We start from the raw sequence: 21,643 nt of genomic DNA on the forward strand, positions 1-21,643 counted from the left end.
AGCACCCTAGAGCTGAATTATGAGCAGGAACTGCTGAGTTATTCAGCACTGCAAGTCTACAGATGATGGGAGAGGTATCTATTATCAGAAGGGTAGCGGTGTTAATCTGTATCCACAAAAGCAACGAGGAGTCTGGTGGCACCTTAAAGACTAACAGATTTATTTGGGCATAAGCTTTCATGGGTAAAAAAAAAAAAATCTTCAGATGCATGGCGTGTCTATAAGGCTTTTTTGGAGCAGGGAGAAATCCCTCTCCACACTTTTAAAGGAACCACCTTCAAACTGTTATTAGCTGCTATAAACAGGAGCTTTGACTAAACTAAGAAAGGAGAAATTCTCGAATTCATCATTAAATCTCCTGTCCCACGAGTGTCCAAATTCCCCACTGGCGACGAATGGCACAAGGCATGAGCTGGCACTGATTAGCCGCGCTCTGTGTACTGAACTGCTGCCCATAGGATAAAGCACTTGGCACACAGAAGACTGAACCTTCCAGTGCAGAACCTGTATTTGCACAGTGCCTTGTGTGCACTCCCATAAACAAACGGTAAATTGTCTGTCATGAAAGGCTGTATTGTGATCCAAAACCCTGAAATTAGGACATCACAAGGGCCTGAAAGCTGAACAAACGAGGGGAACATTTTTAGTCACACCGTTTCAAATGTTTTGACCTATTTAACGCCTGGCTAAGGAACGGGCTGGAGAAAGGAAGCCGTTGAGATCTAGCGCTAGAAAGAAGGAACTATTTTAAAAACGGGACACCCTGTCCCCTCCAATGAAGGTGAGAGAGTTTACAGTCTAAATTGGAGAGCTGTAAATAACCCACCAGCAAAATTCGGGAAGATCAGCTACAACACTGGTATTTTGGGAAGATTTTTTAAACTGAATTCAGAAGAAAAGCCATGCTTTCTACATACACCGAAAAGAAACGAGGGCGCCCGTGCCGCTTAAAATAACCCCGGGCAGATGCTAGTTAATGCTCCGTGTAGCCACGTTTCACGACTCAGACGTGTCTGCTGCTCGACACTCCCTTGTGATGGCTCGGTGGCTTCAGCCGGTGGCGTGCTCGGGCGGCTTTCGGAGCGTCTGGCTCCTCTTCTGAATGGCCGGGCTGTATTTCCCCCCCCCACACACACACACGCAAAGGAAACCCAAGAGCCCCCACAGCGGCCCTGCCCGTGCTCCCGTGTGAAGTCAGGCTCCGCGGTGGGACCGGGCTGCAGGGGGAGATGCACACACCCATTGTTCGCGCTCTCTTCCTTCTCGGAGCGCTCGGGTGCCATGTGGAACCTGCAATGCCCGCCGAGCAGGGCTGCGGTATTTTCCGTCCTCCCCCCAGCCCCCCTCACTCAAAGCAGCACATCCCTAGCGGGCTGCCGGCAAGGAGCAGCGGCTGCAGCCGCCGCCTAAGGGAGCATCATCTCCACTGCTACATCAGCATCCCCTTTCGGGTGCAACTGACTGAAAGGAGGGGTGTTTGTGTGTGTAAGACAATCAGTGCGTGCGTGCGTGTGTGTGTGGTGTGTGTGTGTAAGACAATCAGTGCGTGCGTGTGTGTAAGACACAATCAGTGCAGCACAATGAGAGACGCGAAGGAGGAAACGCAGCGGGCTGGCAAGCTGCGGCTGCCTGGATTGCTGTTTTGTTTTAGTTTCTTCCACTCCCCCCCCCCCCACCTTCAAGCTATAATTCTCTGGCTTGTGTTTAACCCTGAAGGGGGAGGGAGCAGAGGAGGGGAGCATTTGTAGGAAAGATTGGATGTGAGTCAGTCAGGTTAAAAATAAAGGGCGCTGTTAAATGTCTCATGGAAACACACATTGCAAAATAATCCTCGTAATTCAAGGGCACAAGAGCATAGATGCTGGAACCAGGGGTGCTGCCCCTTGCTTGAAGTGGTTTCCATCATATCCAGGGTTTACAGTTTGGTTTAATGGTGCTCAGCACCCCTCCACTGTACAAATTGGTCCAGCCCCCAGGGAAACCTCCCTGTAAATAAGTGAGGAGGGGGCAGGTCAGATGGAGGACACGAGAGGAAGAAATCTTACCCCACAAAGCCCAGTAGCAATAGTATGACCAGGGCCTGCTTCTCCCCAGTCAAAGGCAGGGTAGCAGATCTATGGGATGTGCATGCTGCTGCTTTATTTCAGCAGGGATGATGTGTAAACATGTAGATCTCTACTAAGGGAGGGGGTGAGAGGAAAAGAACTTGTGTGCTCAGTTTGTTTGTTTTTTTAAAGGGGGGGGCATTAATTAAAAATGGCCTTTCTAGCTCCCGGGCATATTTGACTTTCCTGAGTGGTGCATCTAATGGTTTAAAAGGCTAGGTGTGAAAATGAGCATTCACTTGGCATTTTGTGTTCCGTAAACAAGGCTGTTTAGCACAAACCAGCCAGAGAAGATCAAGTCAGCCACATCTTGACAAAAAAGCTGTTCTGTAAGAGTCCATAGTGGGCTACTCTTTAGTGCCTTGAATTTTCAAAATGCACACCAGGCTTTTAAATGTAACAATGAAAAAATGCACCTCTCTAGCACTTTCTGTCCAAGGATAATGAAGTGTTACAGCAGTGGTCAACCCAAAGTGGTGAAAAGTGAGTCAAGTCCCCAATATCAAGAGACTGGCTTTAAAAATCATGTTGTTTTTTTAAATAATGAATGCTGGCTTCTTTTTATTTGCCTTCCAGTTTTGAGCCTTTTAGGGTTAATGTTTTAATGCTTTTCTCCGCAACCATATGGTCTAGGAACGATTTTTACATAAGAATCTATGCTTTCATTAAATCAATTGACTCCAGGAGCTGGGTCTTTAAGAACAACCACAAATATTACCAGATTTTGTGATAAAATTGCAAGACTGAATCAGCAAAATTAGTTACAGCTCACCATGTTTGCATAAATTGGGGAAATATTTCCATTTTACAGAGGGCAGAGAAACAGCATACTATAGAAACTAGGTGATTTGCGCAAGGTCCCACAAATCAATAATGGTAGAGATGGGAACAGAGCCTGGATCTCCCTCAGTCTAAGGACTTCTTATCCTTTCTAGATCCCCTCCCCTCCCCTACTGTGAACAGTGAAACATTAGCAGTGAAGTAATACTGTCAGGGAAGTCTGTTTGTATTTGGATTAAACGTATGTAACTTAATTTTTATGAGAAAAAAAAAATTTCAATGTGTGTGTGTGTGCTGGTGAGGGAATAGCATGGAAAACCTACTATGCTGGGCCTCTTGAGCCCTCCTTACTGAGGCCAAGCTCCCAAGGAATTAGTGATAACAAGCCTGCATTTTTTATACACCCACTGTGGTCTCCCTTCCTAAAGCATGAATGCAAGAAGCTGATGGATCTTGTACTCATTGTGCACCCAAGACTCCAAGTCACTGGGATCTTGGCCTGAATAAAGAGGACTGACTAGGGCTAACCCAGGAGGGTTTTTGCAACTCAATTCCCAGCTTTATTGGGAAACTGCCTTGTTCTGTAAAAAGCCACATGCAGTGGGTATCCTTTAAAAAAATCCATTTGCTGTGCTTCAGTATTTGACTTTACCACTGTATTTGTGGTATTTCCTGCACTTAATGGGAAAACACTGTAAATGTACAACAGCCATCTGTGATGTCTATAACGGTGCCGACTGTACACTTTCAGTGCTGTTATTTAGAGAAGGAACATGCATACAAATAAGAGCAACTAAAGTAAGTAAAGGCAGAGAGCATTAAGCTCTGTGCAACAGTTAGGTTCCAAACCTACTAACGCTTACATGTGTACTTAATGTGACTGCTCATGCATTTAAAGATGAACACATAGTTAAGTGGTTGTGGGACTGTGGCATTAATTTGCATCTAGATGATGCATTAGAGATGCCTTGGCTACAAATGAGCCTCGTAAGTTAAGTGCTTTAATACATATATCAAGAAAATATAAATCTCATGGGAGGGGAGTGCATTTTAGATAATCCAGAAAAATGGCACTGGAAAACAGATACGGGGCACAACCCTGTTTTAAAATAGCATTAGACCACCTACCTTTTGAGGAAATAAAGGACTAGCTTTGCAAAGGTGTGGTCATCCTAAGAAAATGCTTGGGGTGGAAGTTGGGAAGAAAAGAGGGGACTAGGAATGGAAATATAGAACCCTTGCAGTCATGATGGAGATTGTAGCAACTGCAGAGGTAAAAGTTAAAGGGGGATTTCAAGCCAACCCCAGTGGCTGTACCTATGCAGCTATCTGAAAAATGCATGTTGAAGTTTGTTTGAGCAACACAACCCACAATGTTCTATTAGTGGCACCACAGCATACATGTGTGTGTCAGATGATAACCAATTGAACGATTATTGCAGAAATACCGACCCAAGACTGTTAGTTTGATGTGGGACTTTGTGATGCTAACAACACAAAATAAGAGATAGTCCTCGAAATAAGCCACAGGTGGCCTCAGTAGATAAGAGGGAGCATTGGTTGATGAAGTGACGCTGAACTAAAAGTGTAGCCCTTTTAAAAAATTATTATTTTTTCCAGGTTTTGAATAGAAACAAACATGATACTGCATCAACAGGCCAGTCTGGACATTGTTGGGGGGAAAACACCCATAACTGTTGGTGTCATCCCTCCATTTGTGATTATATGCAGGTTTCACATGGAAACAGGTACACCTTGCACAATTTCCATCATTTGGGATAAAATGGTCTGCCGTTTTGCCCAGGGTTGTATATATTCCCCCCTCCCGCTGCTTCTCTATTTTCAAAGGGATTTTACTTCAGAGTTCACACATCTTTTTAAAGATGCTGACATCATGCATGGGAAGCGCGTGCTGCAGAATCTCCACCTGCTGGTGCAGGTGCTGCAGGGAGGAGGAGGAGGAGGAGGTTCTCCCCCCCAAAAAAAACTTTTAAATGTTCCTAATTAATTATGGATATTTTGTATTGTTTCCCTCCGATCTATTTATGGTAGCGGGGGGGAGGAGGGGGAAGACTGGGTTTTTTGAGCGGGGGAGAGGAGAGGATGTTCCTGCCCCCTCCCCATATGCCGAGGGGAGGGGGGGGACAGGAGTTGACCAGCCCTGGACACTCTCCTCTCTCTCCTCCATCTTCTCTCCCGAGCTCAGCTTCCCCAGCTTGGGACGGTCCCATTGGTAGGGCCGCGGGGGGGACGGGCCAGGCTCTGGGCGCTACTGGGCTCCGGCAAGCGGCTGGAGGCGGCGTCCCTCCCCGGAGGCCCGCGAGCCGAGCAGGGTGGATTCACCTCCGCCAGCGGCGGGGCGCCCGCGCTCCTCGGCAGGGCTGAGGCGGGCGGCGCCCCCCGCTCCCGCCCCCCCCGCTCCCGCAGTGGTGCGGCCCGGAGGTTAGCGGAAGCGGCCGCTCGGCGCTGCCATGTTGAGCTGCCGCCGCCGCCGCCGCTTTGTTGTCGGCTCCATGTAGCTGGGGCCCGGGAGAGGGAGGGGGGATCGAGCCGGAGCCGCCGCCGCAGACCAGGCCGCCGAGGCCCGGGAGTCCCCGCCATGGAGGCCAACTGGACCGCGTTCCTCTTTCAGGTGAGGCCGCGGGGAGGCCGGACCCCCCCTTCCCTCACCGGCCGGGGCCACTCCGTCCCCGGGCAGCGGCCGCAGCGCAGCGCGCGGTTTCCAGCTAGGCCAGCGGGCTGTCAGTCAGCGCGCCCGCCCGGCCTCCTGCCCCCCCCTCCGGGCTGGCGGGGGAAGGGGGAGCCGCGGGGGGAGAGGGGATCCCGCGTTATAGCGCTGTGCTGGGCCGGCTATAGCGCGCCTGGCTGAGCAGCGGCAGGGGATTCACGGGGACGGAGCCGTGGGGGGCTTCTCAAATTTTATTTTGTTGCCAAAAAAAATTGTTGCCCTCCCAATTTATTTATTTTTTTTTAATAAAAATGTTTTGTCGATTTTTTTAACCCTTTTATTGCAAATCATCATCATAATAATTGTGGGGTTCCCCGCCCCCCCAAAAAGCCCCACCTCGATGGAGCAAACACTGTGCATGTGAGAGAATAAATTAATCCCTCTTGAAACAGCCGGCCTCGGTGACTGATGAGGGATGTTGTCTTAATTTAAAATAGGATTTAATTTAAAACAGGGGGCGGGAGATGGATTTTCCTAAGAACTGAGTACTACAGAGACAAGTAAGAAAAACCACAGAAGGGGAGAGTAATCCCTCCACTTGCAAACTGAGTCACTGTTTTTGTCTGTATTCAAGACAGCCCTAATGCTCAAAAATACAATACAAAGTTTGTACAATACCAAAAAGGAAACTGTAAAATACCCAAAACTCTCTTGCCCTCGTGTTTGTGAACTATAACCTGGATCCTTCAACTCACTGGCTTGTTCTCTAAAACCTTCTACCACTTTGTAGCTTGACAATGTGAAATATGTAATTGCAACCCTCCCCCCTCTCAGGAGGGCAAAAAAAAAAAAGCCACACACATCACCTTGTGCAAAGAGGATTATTTTACCTTGAAAACTACAAACCTGGACCTCTTGCTTACTCCTTGTCCTGGCTGGCTTTTTTAAAACAAGAAAAACATGACATTTGCTTGAAAACCTGAATGGAATGAATAAATCTGTAAAGCGAATGCTATGTTTCTTTTTAAAGGAAAAATAATAGTCTTGCAGGGACTAAGAGATGAGTCACTCACTTGGGTGCTCTGCCTCTGAAAACACGCTTAGAATGTTCTCTTAAGAAGAAAACAAATCTAACAGTCTGAGCTATTGCAAATTCAAACTCTATATACAAACTCTATTTCATATTAAATATTTTATATTCATTTGTACACCAGATATATGGAACTATATTTTATAGTTTCATAGGTGCCAGTGATGACATGCGCAGTTTGGATAAGGATATATAATTTTTCTCACTCTAGTGGGCAGTTGTGATTTGAACATAAATAAACTTCTTAGTAAAGTTCCCTCATTATAGGGACACCTCCCTTTCTTGAGTTAGCAGTTATTCTGCCTCCCCTCAATACACTGCACTCCCCCTTTCTATATATTTTAAGAACAACTATTCTTAGTGTGGAGTCTTACAGTTTTTTGACGGCTCTGTCTTTTCACAGATATTAGGCATCAGTATTCAGTTGCTTCGTTGTGTTTTTTTGTTGTTAAGTGCAATGTACTTTTGAAATACTGACATCAAACTTTTTTTAGTTTGTTTTTGTGGTAGGTATTTCTTCATTTGATTAAGGATTCAGCAGTTTACTTTCTCAAAAATATAATTAATGGTGCATAACTAGTAAGCATCTTCATAAAGATGTGACATGGAAATTCCCTCCTCTTCCATCCTTCCAGATTATAAAACTTTAAAACCTTGTAATGACTGTTTAGTAGGTCTCGAGTCATTTTTGATAAAACAAATGCTTTACAATACTGTTTATCCTAATGTACCTAAACATAGTGGTGATTTGGTGAAGTTATAGGTAGTATCTTGTTACTGCCTCATCCACCTCATCCGACCAAACAAGAACAAATCATTAGTAGGCTCATAATTTAAAAATCCATTTCACAAATCTGCACCTTTATTTTTGTTTGGTAACTGTTAAATATCACATACTGTGCTGATAATATAGAGAGGCAATGTTTACTTCACATGGCTTTCAATTGTGACATCTGTAGAGGAATTTTTAAAAATAATTAAAAGGAATATTTAAAACCCTGTGTGGATAACTGTAATTCTTAGCCAGTTGGTGTTGGGGAAATAATTAAATGTCTTAATTTTAGTTTTAATGGCAATTAATGTGTTCAGTGAATTTTTATCCTCCTTCCTAATAAAGATATTGGTCATGTTAGGTGTTACCTTGATTAATTTTACCTTTTGAAATATAGATTATACTGAATAAGCAACTTTGGTTCATTTATTTTTTTATTAGTGTTCTAGCACATGCATATTTGAAAACCACTTTGTACCTGCCTGGAAAGTGAAAGTTGTATCTGTTAACGTTAGGAGAAATCATCCCTCAACAGGGCATTCAAGATATGACTCACTGATGCTAATTTGCTGTTCTGACGTGAAGGCTCCAGTGCAAAAATCTCTTAGCCCTCTGGCACTGGAAGTTCACAATGCCACAGCCTATCACCTTGGGTCATGAATACAGTTTTTTTTAATTTTGTTTGCTATCCCTCCTGGAATGAAATTTTGTTTAGTGAGAGAAATACTATGTTTTGCATGGAAGACCTTTTTCCAGGCAATCAAAACATCACAATGTTGACTTTACATTAATGCTACATCAAGTAAAACAGTGAATAAAAACAACTTGCAAAAGGTAGGCAGCAGGTTTGCTGTTTCACTTGTGTGCATTCCCTCCTATAAACATGCAAGGGGAAAAAATACAGCCTGATCCCTCTTAGAAAGCTCTAATATAGAGGATCCGTGGAAACTGAGGTATGCTGCTTGTTGCAGACAGGTTTTGTTAAAAAGGTAATATTGGTAATAATCGGTTGGAGTATCTGAGAGCCAGGTAAGCAGCTCTATATAAGAGATGGTTTCATAGCAGACAGCCTTATGATATACATTGTTCATGTCAGACATTTATATTGGTACAACAGAATAATTGTATTATCTTGCAGTGCTAATGGTTCTTTAAGGCTTAAAAATGTCCTTAGAACTGTATAAGTTTGAACCTTGTCCAAAGGATTTGGACTCCCTATTATCCGATCTGCTAGCTCTCCCTTTGAAATTGTATATCTTGAGCTATCTTAGGATATTAACCACTTGTATTCTGTGTGAAAATAAATTTAGTATGGCCTGACTGGAAAAGGCTCTGAACAGAAAGCTCCAATTAAGTGTCATCTGATTCTGTTGACCGAGATTTTTAAATCTTGTGCAAAGGCAACTGGAAAAAAAATAATTAAAATTGTATGTTATTAGTACATGAAATGTTCTTGTTTTTATATTGTATCCATTTTGGCATCTGTATGTATTACACATCAGCAAGCATCAGTTTATAAAACAGGAGAAAGTAAAACAATACAAAATATCGCTTAGGTCATGCAAAAGCTTGATGGGAGAAATGAGCCTCATGCTGTGCTCTAAGTCAGTGGCTGTCAACCTTTCCAGACTACTGTACCCCTTTCAGGAGTCTGATTTGTTTTGCAAACCCCTAAGTTTCACCTCAGTTAAAAACTACTTGCTTACAAAATCAGATATAAAAATGCAGAAGTGTCACAGCACACTATTACTGAAAAATTGCTTACTTTCTCATTTTTACCAGATAATTATAAAATAAATAAATTGGACTAAAAATATTGTACTTGCAGTTCAGTGTATAGCATATGGAGCAGAATAAACAAGACTTTGTCTTTATGAAATCTTAGCCTGAACTGACTTCACTAGTGCTTTTTGTGTAGCCTGTTACAAAACTCGGCAAATATCTACCCACAGGAGTACATGTACCCCTGGTTGGGAACCAGTGCTCTGTTAGCAAACTCAGGCTCTGAGGGAGTTCCACACTTGCACCATTTGCCAAGAATGCCCTTTCTCCCATCTTCAAGAATGCGTGTTTAGGGTTTGTTAACTGAGGCACGTTGGTATGTCCACACTTAGCCCAACATATTTGTTGCATCCAAAGTTTCTGAATAGACCTAAAAAGTACAGGAACGTGGACCAGTTACCCTAACTGCTTGTTGTAATCAAAGCAAGTAATGCCGTGGACTTTCACACGGAACAGCTTGAGCTAAGCTGTGAACTAGTCTCCCACCAAATAGTATGGGAGTGTTGCAAAGCAGGCATTCTCATCCACATGGGCTAAGACTTGTGTGCACTTTCAACCCATCTTCAAAGAACACTATTATGGTCTGAAGCTTCAGGGTTTGTGAATATGGCAAGACAAAGTGAGTACATAAGCACCCTGAATGAGTGAATGATTGTAGTGTTGCATGGAAGTCTTAAAACTCCTACTTAGATGTACTTAATATTGTAATCATTGCTTCTGATCATTGATGCGCTGTAGGGGCAAAAGAAAAAAGGATTGGATGCCACCAAAATAGAAAGTCACAGATTTCTTCTGTAAATAAAGTCTTCAAAGGGCTTTAAGCAATTGGCTATTGGGTAAAGCTGAAAGGGTATGAATTTGAATATGCTTAATAATGGTACAATCCTGATTCAAAATTAAAGCTGACAGTCCTGTAGGCTCCAAATCATTACCTACTTTTAGTCAACCTGCAAATCCCAAATGTGGGAAGACCATGTAAAATGAGGTACATATCACTTAATAAAGGAAAGCACAGAGGAGTAGTCTTGGAAAGATGTGGCATTAATAGAAATACAAGTTTAAATAGAATTGGTTTCATGCCATAGGCCTGTTCCGTTGCACTGCTGTAACTAAATTGATTTTTTAACTGATCTAGTTATACTGGTGCAAAGCCCTACTATAGCTACCCTTTTAAAACTGGTTTAAATCACGCTTATACTTATTTGGCTTAATGTTACTTTAAGCTAAATAATGTTAAGCATGGTTTAAACCAGTTTGAGTGTCTTTAGTAGGGCATTACACCAGTTTAAGTAGGTCCGTTTTTAAATTTAATTACAGAAGTACACGTTGTCCAATATAAATACCCAGCACCATCTCTGCTACCAGCCTCAGGTAGGAGAGGGTACTGGAAGTAGAAGGATGTCCATTGTGGTCTGATAGAGGTTTTTCTAGTGCTACTCTCAGAGATGCAGCAATCCAGGTTTGTCAGCATTTATCAGTTTAATTGTTGTTTTTTTTTTTTTAAAGAATAACTTCTGCTGTAAGTCTGTGCTCCAGAAATCACCAGATTCCTACCAGTGCTTATTGACTAGCCCCCTCTCTTTTGTGAAAGATTTGGTGATAAAGAGAAAGAAACTTGTCTTTATTCTCATGTTTCCATAAACAAGAGCACCGTAGAGCAATCTTAGTCATTATGTTAATGCCATAGGAACCATAAATATATAACTCTAAATCTAGAGTGTAACAGTCTTGAAACAAATTATTTAAATGCAGTCCAGCATTGACAAAGTAGTGCAAAGAGAGGATTCAAGTAAGATGCCTCATTTCTCCTCGGTTCACTGTGGCTGCAATTGTAATTTTTACAGGATTTTTTAAATGTAACCATCCATCAGGCTAATGTTAACACTGGTCTGCGGCACATTGGTCAACCCCTCGGTGCATCCATAATCTGCCGTCACAGATCTGGTAATTCTCCATATGATCCACTTTTATATAGGGAGTGTCATTGATGATAGAAATCAAGCAATCTGTTAAAAGGCCTGACGAATACCTGGTGATTTGCCATAAGAAATGTTGCCCTCAGGATATTAAAAAATTGTTTCATGTGATTGTACTGCAGAGACTGTGCACAGCACATGGATTTAAATGTAAGTGGTTTTCCAATCAGGAAACCATTGCAGGACTTATATAATTTCTTGTACTTGTTAGTCCAGTGACTTTTTGGTCTAAGATTTGCTTTCCTTTGCCTGTAAATGTTCTCAGCATGTCAGAGTGAGCGCCCACCAACAGAAATTCTGAAGTGTGAATGTTTGATTTTAGGCACATGAAGCCTCACATCACCAACAGCAGGCAGCACAGAACAGTTTGCTGCCCCTCCTGAGCTCTGCTGTTGAGCCACCTGATCAGAAGCCGATTCTACCCTTACCAATAACCCAGAAACCTCAGCCTGCACCAGAAACATTAAAAGATGCTATTGTTGGGATTAAAAAGGAAAAACCTAAAACCTCCTTCGTATGCACCTACTGCAGCAAAGCTTTCAGGGATAGCTACCATTTGAGGCGCCATGAGTCCTGCCACACGGGGATAAAGTTAGTGTCACGGCCAAAGAAAACTCCCACCACAATGGTGCCCCTAATCTCAACTATTGCTGGCGACAACAGCCGAACTTCATTGGTTTCAACTATCGCAGGCATCCTGTCAACGGTCACTACATCTTCCTCTGCGACCAACCCCAGCAGTAGTGCTGGTGCAACAGCCATGGCTGTGACTCAGACAGTGAAGAAGCCCAGTAAGCCTGTTAAGAAGAACCATGCTTGTGAGATGTGCGGAAAAGCCTTCCGGGATGTGTACCACCTCAACCGGCATAAGCTATCCCACTCAGATGAAAAACCTTTTGAATGTCCAATTTGTAATCAGCGCTTCAAGAGGAAGGACCGCATGACCTATCACGTGAGGTCTCATGAAGGTGGCATCACCAAACCATACACCTGTGGTGTTTGTGGAAAAGGCTTCTCGAGGTACCATGTAGAAAATCCCAGGCGAGCTCAAGTATTGGCTTTTCGTAATCAAGAAGGGTTAAACTATCATAGCAAGGGGCTAGGAGAACCAGACATCTTAGAAGATTGGTGAGGGGATAAAGAGCCTTGTTTACTTAGGGTGTGGGTCTCAATCTAAGACTATTTGATCATGACTAAAAGCTGTCACTGTTTTATGGTTATTCAATGTTCTGAAATGACCTGATGGCCTCAGTCCAGGTCACAGTGGAAAGGTGTCCACATCACCGTTGGTGCTAGCTGGACCCCTTGTTAGTTGTCTTTGTAGGGGTCAAAGATTGAATGGGGCATGGAGACTGATCTGTCATCTTGCCTTTAACATAACCCCTTCCAGCTTGAGATTCATTGGCAGAGCAATGTGGGGGAACTTGCATTGCTGCTGGCTGTGCTGTATCTGTTCTGTGACTAGAGCAAATGGCAATCTCTAGAACTGTTAATGCATCTCCTTTTTACAAGTACTAAAAATTCACTAACTGTAGCATTTCCAGGTGTATAATACACATTGCTGAGTTTTAAACTTTGCTGGCTGGGTCCTAGCGTAACAATTTTGCGTTATTCTAGCAGCGGGTTGTTTTATAGGTAAGGGGAGTTTGGGGTTGTTGTTTTTTTTTTGTGCTTGAAAGGGAGGTGGGCTGCAAATGGCAATCAATGCAATGTTCACTGCTGCTCACTGAAGAATCCTTGCTGTCTATTTGTAACGGTACATGTTCTGTTCTGTACCTCTGTTCTTTCACAGGCCCGATCACTTAAGCTGTCATGTCAAACACGTTCACTCGACAGAGAGACCCTTCAAATGCCAAGTAAGGGTTAACATGATTTATTAGCATAAGTTTTATTGTGCAGTTAGTCATTGTCAACTGAGTATTCCACCAAGGACTGGGTTGATTTACCTGGTTCCCTTGAATGCAAGGTTTGGAATATGGCTCTGTCTACGCTACTTGTAGTTAGTGTTGTAGTTAGGATACCAGTGTGGAAGCAGCTTAAGAGGATGATGTGCCTACCATTTGTAAGATTAGAGGCTTATTTGCTATTCCCCAAACCCTATTGTTCAAGTCAATTTTGCCTTTAAAAACAGTGTGACTAAATCCTCAAATTGACATTGATTGCTGAAGTGATGTGTAGGATTTGTTTAGCAATGCTTATGAAAATAAAATAAGAGTATTTTTGCTTGAAATCGAAAGCAAATTGTCATGGCGAAAGTAAGTTGGAGATTAAAAACAAGAGGCAGAACTTGACAAGTGTTGAACAATCAACTATTCTATGGTTTCGCTTGGAATCATCCATGCACGTTCCAACCTGTCTCTAGTGACTCATCATATTATAAGTAAATGCTTTGAATTAAAAGAATAGCTCTAAAGAAATGCTTTGTTTTCCCTTTCCTGATTTTTGGATTGGAACTAAACTAACTGAGTAATACAAAAATCATAACCAGAATATACAGAGAACTCTGTATAAGAGACCTCCCTTGTCTACTGTAGGTATTTATAAACCATCTATCACTTAGGTATGCAAGACAATCTTATTTTAAGAAATTGCTCCAAAGTAGGCCCAGCAGTATAGAGTATTCTTCTGTTCCACACTTATCAGAAGACCATTTCCATTAAGCAATTAGATTATATTCTGTCTCTAAAGTGGTAGCTTGGGATAGGCTTCACTGTAAATCCATGTAAAATCAAAACATTGTCAACATGCCTAAGGTACGGTAGCACCTAGAAAATAAAATATACTTTTAAATGGGCCATGTGGTCCCCAGTGGAATAAGATGATCTACACTTAAAAAATGCTGTTGTCCTTCATGTAGACATGCACTGCTGCCTTTGCCACCAAAGACAGACTGCGGACACACATGGTGCGTCATGAAGGAAAGGTATCGTGTAATATCTGTGGTAAACTTCTGAGTGCAGCGTATATCACCAGCCACTTAAAGACACATGGGCAGAGCCAAAGTATCAACTGTAATACCTGTAAACAAGGCATCAGTAAAAGTAGGTGAACATTTTAAAAACACCTCAGTAAATATGTGTTCTAAACATTTTGCAACATGAGTTGCCTTTGATTTTCTTCAAATGTAAAATACACCCTTGACTTAGTTTAGGTGTTTGCACCTATCAGAAAATAGATCCTTGAAAATGGATTCTTCATGAAACCCCAACTTCTTGAGCTGAAGTTTCTGTGGAACTGGTCTGGAACTAGGAGTTTTGTTTTCTCTCTTAGAGGAATGCCCTGAAGTGAGAGAAAATAGTTTTTCATTTTTAAGTATGAAGATCCTCATATCTTTGTCTTTCAACTTATGAGTACAATTGGATACACCCTGAACTACCCTAACCGCAAAATTAAAAAAAAAAAAAAGCAGACGGGGGAAGTGTCCAGGAGTTTAAATCAGTAACAGAACGTGTGTAGATTTAAAAATGACACATTTGCCTTTTATAGCAAAATATTTGAAAACTTGGCAAGTCTTCTGTTCAGGATTTTGAGCTTGATCTAAAGCTCAGTGAAGCCAAAGACTCCCACTGATTTCCATGAGCTTTGGATCAAGGCTGTCAGTGTTTTTTCCTTGAAGCATTGGACAAAACAAGCACTTCAAGTAAAACATTTTTCTGCATTGCCTGATGCGTTTTGGGCATTGGTGGTATTTGGCTTGTGCGGTACAGGAGGTCAGACCAGACGATTGTAATTCTGGCATTAAAGTTTGTGAATATCCTCAGCAGAAATGTTGAATCCTGAACTTTGGAGTGGCAAGTAAGTGAAGGAGAGACAGGCTTGCTCTCTCAAAAGTATTTGAAATTTAAATCTATGCATCGTGTTGGTGATTTAGGCTGGGATTTTCAAAGGAGTCTCATGAAGTTGGGTGTCTAACCCCTTTAGGTTCTTTTGAAAATTCCATCCGTAAAACATTCAAACAGTATTTTGCCTTTTAGTTCATATTTAATGTGTTCTTTTATTCCAAGAAGTTTGAGGACAGTTGGAATATCTAGTAAGCTTGACAAATATTTACTGAATTGGATGTGGAAAATAAAATGTGAATTGTTTTTGGAGTAGGGGTTGTTGGAGTCTGTCCTTGTTCCCACAGTACCAACTACTCTGCCTTTCATTGTTAGTTCAGTGACCCTAAACAGCTCATGGAAGGTATTATGGGACTCACAAAAGGTAGAGATGAAAGTGGCAGGAGCAGCAATTGTGGCCGGGGAGTAAATAGCTATTTTCTGATGTGAAGGTGAACTAAAAATGTTTTTTAATTTTGATTTCAAGAAGGAATGAGAGGTGTCTTTTTAAGTAATTAGTGCTGTGTTTTCACATAGCTTGACTCAGCTGCCTCCTTGATATCACTGGAAATTTGATCTCTATAAGTACCATAGAAGCCATTCCATTTTAAAGTCCTGTATTTCATTCTTTGTTTATCATCCATGAGATGTCACTCACTCTGAAAGAGAAATCAGGCAGTTCATAGCTTGCACTTCTCTAGATCTTAGAGAGGTAATTTTACTGAAATACAGCACTAATTAAATGTTTTTAAACACTCCTATCTTTCTCTTTTCAAGATTCTGAACATGTTTTTAACTTAAACAAAAGCCTTCATCCTTTCAGTAGAAAGGAGCATACATTTCCAAGGTGAATTTGTGTATGTTTTTACTTGACTGGCGTAGCATGCATGAGTGAGGAGACCAGCAACCAGAAGCAGCAGCAGCAGCAGCAGCAACAACAACATGTAACAAACTGGCCTGGAAAGCAGGTAGAGACACTGAGATTATGGGAAGAAGCAGTCAAAGCAAGGAAGAAAGGTAAAACAAAAAAACATAATCTATGATTGATTTACATGTTGTTTTTTTAAAACTAATCTGTTTTACAAAAAGAAAAGTGTTATAGAGAATGTGAAATGGCAAAAATTGACATGAAAATTAATTCTTGGTCGTAAAAATAAAAGCTAAAAAAAATCTGTGATAACCTTACGTAACACTCACTTCTCAAATGATCTTCTCTACTTATCTTCAATCAGATTCTGCCCTTGAATGTGCACATAAGCCTCCTTTTGCAGTTAATGGGAGCTGTGCCTGTACTCAAAGGCAGAGTTTGGCCTTTGATTTCTGTGTGATTTCTGGACCTTCTTTAAAACATCAACCAGTTGTTAGATCTCAGACATAGACATTTTTTTTGTAGACATCAGTTTCTATTTAACACTTTTTTTTTTCATATCCCCTCTTCTTTCCCATTTTATTTAATTCATTTGTACCCATCGCATAACTGTATTTGTCCAAAGTCTGGTGAAATTCATACTCTTTTTCCATTGCTTGGTGTCCTCCTTCTAATTACAAAATTAACTAGATTAGTCACTATTGCCAAGATACTGCTCACCTCTACCTATCCTATTGTATTCAAAGTTGAATAGTGCCCTTTTGTTGTTTAATGTGCCTGCTGTGTAAGGAATAGATTGCTTCAGTTTAGTGTCTCATTTGGAGTGTGGTTTGAAATCTCCAGTTACCTCTAGTTTATTCTTTTCACAACCCTTTGGTTTCTAATTTCTGTCATGTGTTTCCCTCTGATTAAATGGTTTATAGTTAATTCGTGCTGTCCATTTATTCATTTTAATTAACTCTTAATTTTGAACAATAAATATTTCTCCACCCATCTTTCCCCTCAAGCGCCTCACAATTCCTCCATATTCTATCAGTTATTCCAGTCCTCTTTTTCTGTACAAGGCAGCTATCTCCCTTTGATTGCTGCTGCCACAAAGATTTTTCTGATTCAATGATAGGTTGTTTAGGAACAGCCTAACCTTTTTTCTTATAAACAGTGATAACTTAAAACTATTAGAGTTTACCTGGTTAGTGCTCCAATGCTATGGGGATGAAAGACTTAGGAAAACCAAAGGGAGGCTTGTTCTGCTCATTCTCTTCTATGCCTTGTTTCTACTTCTTTCTTTCTTACCATATGTATCTGTCAAAGTGCTTTTTACAAAAACAATTATATTAAAAAGAGGGAGGGTGGGGTGAGGGTGGGAAAGTATTGTGCCAAGTTTTTCAATAAGAGTCAAACTGATACTGTTTAGTGAAAACTGTGGTGCCTGAAGAGCCCCCCTGATCTGTGGGGAGAGGATGGGAGGGTGTTATAGCTAAAGAAATCACTCTGTTTGGAAGACAAAACTAGACCAGTCAGTTCCATTCTTGTTCATGGTCCTTTTCATGCTGGTTCTCATTAATTAGCACCAAATGTTGTTGATTTTGCAATACCACGGGAATTTTTAAATTGAACAGTTTATTTAATTTCAGGTATTTGTTGTTATAATTGTGTTAAATCCCCCCAGACACTTTTTTTTTCCCCTCCGAACCTGATTATTGACCCTGAACAATCAACAGTGACCCTCAAATGGGGCTAATGTAAACGAAAACACTCTCTGAATACATTTGAATAGCCTGCACGGCAAGGGTGGACTCTTGGCTCTTAGTTTACTTCTTGAAATGTGGATATATAGACTGAGCTTAGTGTCCTACTCTACAAATGTGAAACAAGACACATTTTAAAAAATGCCATAACATTGATACGGAATATATTTTTTCGGTTTCTTTAGCAGTTATCCCTTTCTTTTATCCGCGTCCACCAACCCGCTTCTGTTTTTGGAGCGTTGTTCTATGGCTAACCAGCAGGTGGTGCTGATATCTATGTGGAGTCATCTGCCTCTTCCATGAGCCTTGCTGTATCTTTCCACAAAGTGTCCAGCCCTTGCTGGGACCCAACTAGGAACAGACCCAGGATCCTCCATCTCAGTGCAGGGTCCTCTTGGTTCTTGCCTGTTCAGCCATAGTCTCTGTTGCGAAACAAAGTAAAATATTGGTGTAGAATTGTAGTTAATGTAAAAGCTGAGGAGATAATGGGGGTTATAAGATCTACTGACTGGGTATACTTGAAAATTGCTAAGATAAACCTTACCACGATCAGTGGAAACAATTTAATGGAAATAATTAAGACTGAAATAAGCAGGTAAACATTGAAATTAGCTTTGCTTATCAGTCCCTAATAATGACTTTTTAAAACCTTCACAGAATGTCAGTTCACCTTTGAGAAGGGCTATAGAGTACGTACCATTCGGTATGTACACTTCTTCTCTACTTATAATGTTCCTCTTGAGAGGATTTTTCTGATTGTACAATACTGTTTTTTGTGAACATCAAAACCCTCTTTATAAGACAACCTCACTTGACTTCTCAGGAAAGAATTTTGAATTCAAATGAGCTGCATGAAAGTTATATTTATTGTAGGCTGTAGACTGTTAACAGTTAAGTTTACTAATATTTTCTGAAGAAAATTATTCCAGAACTTGTTCTTGGTTTTTTTTTAATCTTGTCCATGTTTTTTTATGTGTTTAAAACTTTTTGTCTTTTTATGTCTCATTTTTAGAAAGCTGCTAACTTGTGCCCAAACCTCCACTGCTGCTACTACGCCTGTGACTCTTACTACTCCATTCAATATAACGTCCTCTGTGGCTTCTGGGACTATCACAAACCCAGTCACAGTGGCAGCTGCAATGAGCATGAGAAGTCCAGTAAATGTATCAAGTGCAGTTAATATATCCAGTCCGATGAACCTAGGGCATCCTGTAACTATAACAAGTCCATTATCCATGACATCTCCATTAACGCTCACAACACCGGTCAATTTACCTACCCCAGTAACTGCTCCAGTGAATATAGCGCATCCAGTCACTATAACATCGCCTATGAATCTCCAAACACCAATGACGTTAGCAGGTCCATTAAATATAGCAATGAGACCGGTAGAGAGCATGCCTTTCCTGCCTCAAGCCTTGCCCACATCTCCTCCTTGGTAAAGAATCTAAACAGTATTAAAGGGGATTAAAACTGAATCCTTACCAGCAGGTTTTTTAGTTAATAATAATAATAATAATAATAATAATAGTGATGTTAATAATATAATAATAAAGTCAAACTAAATAACTGGCTTAACATGCACCAGTTAAAGACCCTAATAGCATCTTTCCCTGTTGATTTGGCTCATCTTGTTCAAACTAGAGTTTTGTAATTTATCACTTTGTTTAAAGCAAGTTTTACTGTTAGCTGACGATGATGATGTTGAAATAGAAAGGTGGTTACTTGCCACAGTTAAACACCAGTCATTAAAAATCAGCATTACTGTTTTATCCCAGAAATTATAGACTAGGAAATGATTTTAATCCAAACACTAGCAAAGACCCCTCCATATGCTTGACAGGGTGGATGGCTAATTTTAACTTGCCAGTTCTAAATCCACTGATTCAGAGCTAGTGTAGTATCTTTGTCTGTGTTAATGTTTTTTATGAGTAAATGCATTACAATGTTGTCATTTTTAATGCATTTTGGAGAAAAATATGCATTTTACCTTTGGGAATATGGTAATTTCAGGCAGCATTCCCTATGGGAAAGGTGATACCAGCTCTGATATGCAAAGCATATGATAACTTAACTTATCATTCTAACTTCAACATATAATAGGGATTGTGACCTGATATTTGGAGATGTAAATATTAGCAACATATTACCCTAAGGAAATGTAGCATTGTAGTCAACATTTTTTTTAAACTGTTAATGTTTGGTAAGAAACAGCCATGGCTGACAGAAGAGGAGTTGAAATGTCTGTAAACATGGTCTCTAAACAGTCAAAACCCCATGGGACTCTTATCTAGGAGCAAAAGGAACGCTTTGAATCTTATTAAAATATTGCTTTAAGCAGGAAGACTCTGGAAGCGCTGGGGTGTGATGTATATGCCCTCTCTCTCCCAATCAGAACCTGTTGATGTTGCAGCAGGGGACAGATGTGTTAGTTGTTCGCTAGAAGTTTTTGTCTTATATTAAATTGTATACAGTTTTTATTCTAACCACTAACTAGGTAGGATGCCCCTTCAGGACAAGCCAAGAGCGTCTTTAATTTCTCCCGTATTTCTTAATCAAGTGTCGTGCAGATCTGTTCAACTTTGTAAATATTTTCAAACATCATCATTTTTACTTTATTCTTCTATTGTGTTAACACATTTCTATCAATTTGTGGTGTTTGTGGCGTGTCTAGCCCAGAAGTACTCCACAAATGGCTACACATGTTAAAACTACATGTGCTTTTTATTTCTTAGACTGTTTATCTGTACATAAAATAGAAAGCAAAATATAGGGAAACAGATATACTTTTTAGACTATCATGTCACATATTCACATTTTTAAAACTTTGTTTAAAAAAGACACCCTAAAACCAAGACTCTACATTTAAAAAAAAAAAATTAAAAAGTTGTTTTAATCTTAATGAAGTTGAAAGCAATGGAGATTAGTGTGTACACATCTTACAGAATCTTAGCAGGATTGACTAGTGAAAATGGGTTGCTTCCGTTGATACCCTGCCAGGTCAGTAGAAGCAGCAAGTACCAGACTTCTAGGTCAGGGGACAGGTATCTGTTTCATTATGCGAAATCGTTCTAGGGGCTTGGACTACATAGTAAAACAAAAAAATAGAACTTAGTGTAAAATAATTTTATAAATGATCTTTTGTACTTTAGGACATCAAATTGTACAACTTTTGTATATATAAAAGCTTAGGAACTTTCTGTTTAGCAGGAAGGAAACACATTCCTACACTTTTAATGTATATGTTTGTTATAATGTCCATGTAAACATATGCCCTATGTTTGTGCCTTTTAATTAGTTTGTCTCAATAAACAAAAATGTAGAGAAGAATATGTAGCTATGACTTTGTTACCACTGTTTTTACTCCGACAGTACAAAGATCTTTGTTTTCCACAGTAGAGCATTGCATGCAGACAGCTACATGAGTTAAACTGATGTGGCCAAAGGGAGGCATGTAATCAAATGCAGCCCAGCAAATCGGAGCAGCCCAATCATGATCAGGCATTGCATGCTGGGATATGTAGTCTCCAAGCCCTAAACCTCTGTATTACCGATGAAAGTGATATCAACTTGCACCATTTTTACAAACTAGGTACAGCCTTCTAGCACCTGGCAAGCTGCTTCTATGACTCTCAGTTGGGTGAAGTTTGGGTGTCCCTGAGCTTAAAAAAATAAAAGCATTAAACAATATGGAAATGTGTACTAAAATGGTTATGAATTAATTATATAATAAACAACTGTGAGACTTCATTGTATGTTGTCAATTAAGGTAATATTCAGAGTGAATCTTTCAGTCCGCTTCTGTGCTCTGACGTTCACATTTCAGTTCTTACAGAAGAACAAACTCATTAAACACATATAAGGAAATTCCCCATTGTGCTAGAGAATGGATGTTTCTTGAATAATTCTGAAACCACTAACCATACTGCTCTTAGCAGAAAGTACAACAAACAAGGCAAAGGGTATTGTCTTTCCCTTTTTATTTTAATTGGCCCAGCTCAAAGTTACCTGATTTACATCTAAAAGGCTGCATTAA

The 21,643-nt window shown here is 40.6% G+C and overlaps 1 protein-coding gene across 1 annotated transcript; it reads left to right on the top strand.

Moving 5' to 3' along the window:
- The first annotated feature begins 5,350 nt into the window (after window positions 1-5,350).
- On the top strand, window positions 5,351-21,357 carry VEZF1 (vascular endothelial zinc finger 1). Its single transcript, XM_030536827.1, is given in 8 exon segments — window positions 5,351-5,517; window positions 11,496-12,193; window positions 12,966-13,029; window positions 14,031-14,214; window positions 15,874-16,008; window positions 18,265-18,287; window positions 18,289-18,314; window positions 18,620-21,357. Coding segments are annotated over 8 exon segments (1,593 nt in total). The 5' UTR covers window positions 5,351-5,484; the 3' UTR covers window positions 19,050-21,357.
- Window positions 21,358-21,643: the final 286 nt, after the last annotated feature.

The sequence above is a fragment of the Gopherus evgoodei genome, chromosome 17 (assembly GCF_007399415.2).
Source record: "Gopherus evgoodei ecotype Sinaloan lineage chromosome 17, rGopEvg1_v1.p, whole genome shotgun sequence".
Classification (NCBI taxonomy): domain Eukaryota; kingdom Metazoa; phylum Chordata; order Testudines; family Testudinidae; genus Gopherus; species Gopherus evgoodei.